The sequence below is a fragment of the Hemiscyllium ocellatum genome, chromosome 7 (assembly GCF_020745735.1).
Source record: "Hemiscyllium ocellatum isolate sHemOce1 chromosome 7, sHemOce1.pat.X.cur, whole genome shotgun sequence".
Classification (NCBI taxonomy): Eukaryota; Metazoa; Chordata; class Chondrichthyes; order Orectolobiformes; family Hemiscylliidae; genus Hemiscyllium; species Hemiscyllium ocellatum.
This window is the reverse complement of record NC_083407.1, coordinates 5862319-5868318: the sequence shown is the minus strand read 5'-3', so window position 1 is coordinate 5868318 and position 6000 is coordinate 5862319. Positions and strand designations below refer to the sequence as shown.

Below are 6000 nucleotides of genomic sequence, written 5' to 3'. Positions count from 1 at the left end.
GAGAGAGAGAGGGTGGGGGATAGAGGGTGAGAGCGTTGGGGGAGAGAGAGAGAGAGGGTGGGGGGGGAGAGAGTGAGAGGGTGGGGGGGGAGAGAGTGAGAGGGTGGTGGGGGAGAGAGTGAGAATGTGGGAGGGAGAGAGAGTGAGAGGGTGGGTGTGTGGGAGGGTGAGGGTGGGGGGAGAGACAGAGTGTGGGGAGAGAGAGAGAGGGTGGGAGAGGGTGGGGGGAGAGAGAGAGGGTGGGGGGAGAGAGAGATGGACAGTGATAGAGATATAGCGAGGGGTGGGGAGAAAGAGAGAGAGAAAGAAGGTGAGTAAGAGGGAAAGAAAATGAAAGACAGAACAAGTATGAGGAAGTGAGAGAAAGGGAGACAGGTTTACTCAGTGAGAGTGAGTGAGTGAGTGTGAGTGAGTGAGTGTGAGTGTGAGTGTGAGTGTGAGTGAGAGTGAGTGTGTGAATGAATCAGTGAATGAGTGAGAGGGTGGATGAGTGAGTGAGTGAATGAGAGAGAGTGAGTGAGCGAATGAGTGAGGGAATGAGAGTGAGTGAATGAGTGAGGGTGTGAGGGAGTGAGGGAATGAGTGAATGAGTGAATGAATGAGTGAGTGAGAGAGTGAATGAGTGAGTGAGAGAGTGGTTAGATTACCTACAGTGTGGAAACAGGCCCTTCGACCCAACAAGTCCACACTGACCCTCCGAAGAGAAACCCATTTCCCTCTGACTAATGCACCTAGCACTACGGGCAATTTAGCATGGCCAATTCACCCTGCCCTGCACATCTCTGCACTGTGGGAGGAAACCCACGCAGACACGGGGAGAATGTGCAAACTCCACACAGACAGTCACCCGAGGTAGGAAGTGAACCCGAGTCTCTAGCGCTGTGAGGGAGCAGTGCTAACCACTGAGTCACCGTGCCATCCTGGTGGATGAGTGAATGACTGAGTGAGTGAGTGACTGAGTGAGAGAGTGGGTGAGTGGGTGGGTGAGTGCGTGGGTGGGTGAGTGCGTGGGTGGGTGAGTGCGTGGGTGGGTGAGTGCGTGGGTGGGTGAGTGGGTGGGTGGGTGAGTGGGTGGGTGAGTGAGTGAATGATTGAGTGTGTGTGAGAGTAGATGCACAGTTACAGTGTGTGCAAAGTTTGTGCGAAGATTTGTAGCTCGGGTGCTCGTTGTTGTGGTTCTGTTCACCGAGGTGGGAATTTGTGTTGCAGACGTGGGTCAGGCTGGGGGCGGTGTGTGGACGGCGATGAGTGTAAGGCTGGGGACTGTGTGCGGACAGCGGTGAGGGTCAGGCTGGAGGGCGGTGTGTGGACGGCGATGAGTGTAAGGCTGGGGACTGTGTGTGGACAGCGGTGACGGTCAGGCTGGGGGCAGCTGGAACTGACAACCGGAAGCGGCAGATTCAAACCACTACAAATGCCGGAGGAAACATCACAGAAGCGCTTCACAGGAGGCTCCCAAGCACTGAGGATGTCACCTAGACAGGGGACGAAATGTCTGCAACACAAATTCCCAGCTCAGCGAACAGAACCACAACAACAGTGTGTGCAGGTGAGAGGTTGAAATGTTACCTGGATTAGAGGGAACAGTAAGGGCTGCAGGAAGTTTCAAGAATTAGAGAGTTCAAACTGCTCAGGTACTGGGGGTGAGGACGAGAGCCTGTGGAAAGCTGTGTGTTGAGCTGTAATTTGCTGTAACTAGCTCCAATATCATGTGAAGTGAAGTTCCTGTATATAAACACTCGAGTGAAACTGAACAGGGAAAACAATCAGACTACTGTTTCTCAGGAGTTATGACAGCTATTGACTCAGACTCGTACAGCACACATAAACTAGTCCCACTGGCCTGCAATTGGTCCATCTCCGTGTGAACCCCTCCTGTTCATGTGCCTGTCCAAATCTCTTTTAAATATTGTAATTGTACCAGCCTCTCCCACCTCCTCCCTTGGCAGCTCATTCCACACACAAACTGTGTATAAAACATTGCCCCTCATGCCCTTTCTAAATCTAAAGTTAAAAATCACCCAACATCAGATTATAGTCCAAGAGATTTATTTGAAAATACAAGCTTGCGAATCTTTTAATACTGTGACCCTGTTCTACTAGTGACCTGATGAAGGGGCAGCGCTCTGAAAGCTAGTGCTTCCAAATAAACCTGTTGGACTATAACCTGGTGTTGGATGGATATTAACTTTACCACAGAGGGCTCTCAAAGCTGGGTCATTAAGTATATCTTCGAGTAAAAAATGAGGTCTGCAGATGCTGGAGATCACAGCTGCAAATGTGTTGCTGGTCAAAGCACAGCAGGTTAGGCAGCATCTCAGGAATAGAGAATTCGACGTTTCGAGCATAAGCCCTTCATCAGGAATAAGAGAGAGAGAGCCAAGCAGGCTAAGATAAAAGGTAGGGAGGAGGGACTAGGGGGAGGGGCGATGGAGGTGGGATAGGTGGAAGGAGGTCAAGGTGAGGGTGATAGGCCGGAGTGGGGTGGGGGCGGAGAGGTCAGGAAGAGGATTGCAGGTTAGGAGGGCGGTGCTGAGTTGAGGGAACCGACTGAGACAAGGTGGGGGGAGGGGAAATGAGGAAGCTGGAGAAATCTGAATTCATACCTTGTGGTTGGAGGGTTCCCAGGCGGAAGATGAGGCGCTCCTCCTCCAGCCGTCGTGTTGTTGTGTTCTGCCGGTGGAGGAGTCCAAGGACCTGCATGTCCTCGGTGGAGTGGGAGGGGGAGTTAAAGTGTTGAGCCACGGGGTGATTGGGTTGGTTGGTTCGGGCGGCCCAGAGGTGTTCTCTGAAGCGTTCCGCAAGTAAGCGGCCTGTCTCCCCAATATAGAGGAGGCCACATCGGGTGCAGCGGATGCAATAGATGATGTGTGTGGAGGTACAGGTGAACTTGTGGCGGATATGGAAGGATCCCTTGGGGCCTTGGAGGGAAGTGAATGTGGAGGTGTGGGCGCAAGTATATTCAAGGCTGAGGCAGACAGATGGGCTGAGTGGAAATGTGTTCCTGATGAAGGGCTTATGCCCGAAACGTCGACTCTCCTGTTCCTTGGATGCTGCCTGACCTGCTGCGCTTTTCCAGCAACACATTTTCAGCTCTGATCTCCAGCATCTGCAGACCTCACTTTCTCCTCAAAGATGGGCTGAGTGGTCTACTTCTGTAGGGTTAGAACTGGCTTTATTAAGACATGTTCTGGCAGGAGTACACTGTAACGGTTACACATTGTCATTTATGGCACTGTCTTAGATACCAAGGGGCCTTGGTACTGAACCAGAGTGAGTGTGCACTCAGGTACAGAATTCTGGCTTCTATGTTTTATGGTCTTCAGGGTGACAGAGAAAGGAGAGACCGAGGGAGAGATGGAGGGGGGACATTAATGAGCTTACCTGGATCGTTAGATTGAGGGGCCGATAACCAGCAGTGCCTCGGGGGTTTTCAGGGTCAAAGTTCGATACCACCGTTCTCATGAAGGTGGGTTTCAGTACAAAGCCACAGCGAGCATTCTGACTGAAGAGGCCGTCGTTCAGGTCCATCTCCTCCCCAGCTGTCTGGAAATTCAACGCCACTTCACAGGAAACAACAGGAAAAACCGTGTCAGTCAGTGCTGTCAGCATGCAGGCGAGAGGGCCAACTGTGACAAGGGGGGGGGGTCACCAAATGTACTCCTCACGCACACACACACACACAGAGACACTCTCACACACACACACGCACACATAGAGACACACACACACTCACATTCACACACACAGACACAGACACACACACAGATACTCACAGACATTCACACACACACCCTCACACTCACACAGACACACTCACACGCACAGACTCTCACAGAGTTTGTGAGAAGATTTGTAGCTCGTGTGCTCGTTGTTGTGGTTCTGTTCGCCGAGCTGGGAGTTTGTGTTGCAACAAAAATTCCCAGCTCGGTGAACAGAACCACAACAACAGACTCACACACACACACTCACTCACACACAGACATTCACACACACTCACTCACACACCGACATTCACACACACTCACACACACGACATTCACACACACTCACTCACACACCCTCACTCTCACACTCACAGACACACTCCCTCACACACACACAGAGATACTCTCACACACACATAGACACACACACACAGACATTCTCACACACACACACACACAGCCCCTCACACACACAGCGACACACACATGCACACACAAACACAAACGCACACACACTCACTTTCTTACACTCTCATGCTCTCATTCTCACACACTCACATTTTCACACTCGGAGCTGTGAAGGTGACCGAGGTTACTGGCTGGGAGCTGGGGAAAGTTCTGGGACACAATGGGATGGAGAGGACACTGTGTCGGAGGAAGGTGGACAGTTCTACAGAGAGAGCCTGTGGCTGGCTGTGAGTGAAGTGTAGGTGGGGTAAACTGATGCCCAGGTACAGGGGGCTCCATTCAGAACAACTGCAGAGATAGAACCATGGTGGTGATTCAATATTGGAGAAGAGCCAGGAGAATCCAATCTCAGGAGGGGGAAGCTGAGCTACTGGGAAACAGCATTCAGGACACAGTGGGAGGGGCTAGTGAGGGAAATCAGAGTGGGAGGGGCTAGTGATGTAAATCATTGTGGGAGGGGCTAGCGAGGGAAATCAGGGGGAGGGGCTAGCGAGGGAAATCAGGGGGAGGGGCTAGCGAGGGAAATCAGGGTGGGCGGGGCTAGTGAGGGAAATCCGAGTGGGAGGGGCTAGTGAGAGAATCAGAGTGGGAGGGGCTAGTGATGTAAATCAGAGTGGGGGGGCTAGTGCGGAAAATCAGAGTGGGGGGGCTAGTGTGAGAAATCAGAGTGGGAGGGGCTAGTGATGAAAATCAGAGTGGGGGGGCTAGTGTGAGAAATCAGAGTGGGAGGGGCTAGTGCGGAAAATCAGAGTGGGAGGGGCTAGTGAAAGAAATCAGAGTGGGGGGCTACTGAGGGAAATCAGAGCGGGAGGGGCTAGTGAGGGAACTCAGAGCGGGAGGGGCTAGTGAGGGAACTCAGAGTGGGAGGGGCTAGTGAGTGAAATCATAGTGGGAGGGGCTAGTGAGTGAAATCAGAGTGGGAGGGGCTAGTGAGAGATATCAGAGTGGGAGGGGCTAGTGAGGGAAATCGGAGTGGGAGTGGCTAGTGAGAGATATCAGAGTGGGATGGGCTAGTGAGTGAAATCAGAGTGGGCGGGGCTAGTGATGTAAATCATAGTGGGAGGGACTAGTGAGGGAAATCAGAGTGGGCGGGGCTAGTGGTGTAAATCATGGTGGGAGGGGCTAGTGAGGGAAATCAGAGTGGGAGGGGCTAGTGAGTGAAATCAGAGTGGGCGGGGCTAGTGGTGTAAATCATAGTGGGAGGGGCTAGTGAGGGAAATCAGAGTGGGAGGGGCTAGTGAGGGAAATCAGAGACTGGATCCTCAATCTATTGTTGTGGGAGTTTTGTGTGATGTTTGGAACCCCTAGTGACTACACTCATCTGGTTGGTTACTGAGAAGTTCCTTGGACCTGCCTCAGTTGTGCCTGGAAGTTAAAGTGTAGTTTGATGGTGTATTCACCCACAGTTTACCTGTTAATTGATGTTTACTGCATGTTATTTCCAAATGTTAGAGTATAAGACAGGTCGGATTTACCATTTACTTGTTGACTCTTTCGTCGTACAATTTTCTTCTGTTTATTTCAAATTGTTGGAATCTTGTGACATTATTCTCTTAATAAGTAACTGGGATTTCAAGCCCTGCCTACTTAAAAGTAAATTCTGGACCCTGCCAGATGGTCATCAGATTTGGGGATCAGGTCTGGGTTGGTGACAGGTTGCAGAGTGATCTATCGAGCTGTGAGCAGGTCAGAGCTCATGGAGAATAAAAGAGACATCGGGGAAAAGATTCAAACTTTGCTGAGGTGTCGGGGGAGGGAGAGTATTGTGAATATATGTTTATCGGACAGGAGGAATGTTTATAATAAAATCACATAAGAACATCAG

General features: G+C 51.4%; 1 protein-coding gene across 2 annotated transcripts in view; it reads right to left on the bottom strand.

Moving 5' to 3' along the window:
• LOC132817373 (1-phosphatidylinositol 4,5-bisphosphate phosphodiesterase delta-4-like) overlaps positions 1–6000 on the bottom strand; it is a 101699-nt gene that overhangs the window by 9475 nt on the left and 86224 nt on the right. For both annotated transcript variants that reach the window (XM_060827788.1, XM_060827787.1), the window contains exon 13: positions 3385–3563. In XM_060827788.1, coding sequence (XP_060683771.1) covers positions 3385–3563 — 179 coding nt within the window. The remainder of the gene's footprint in view (positions 1–3384; positions 3564–6000) is intronic.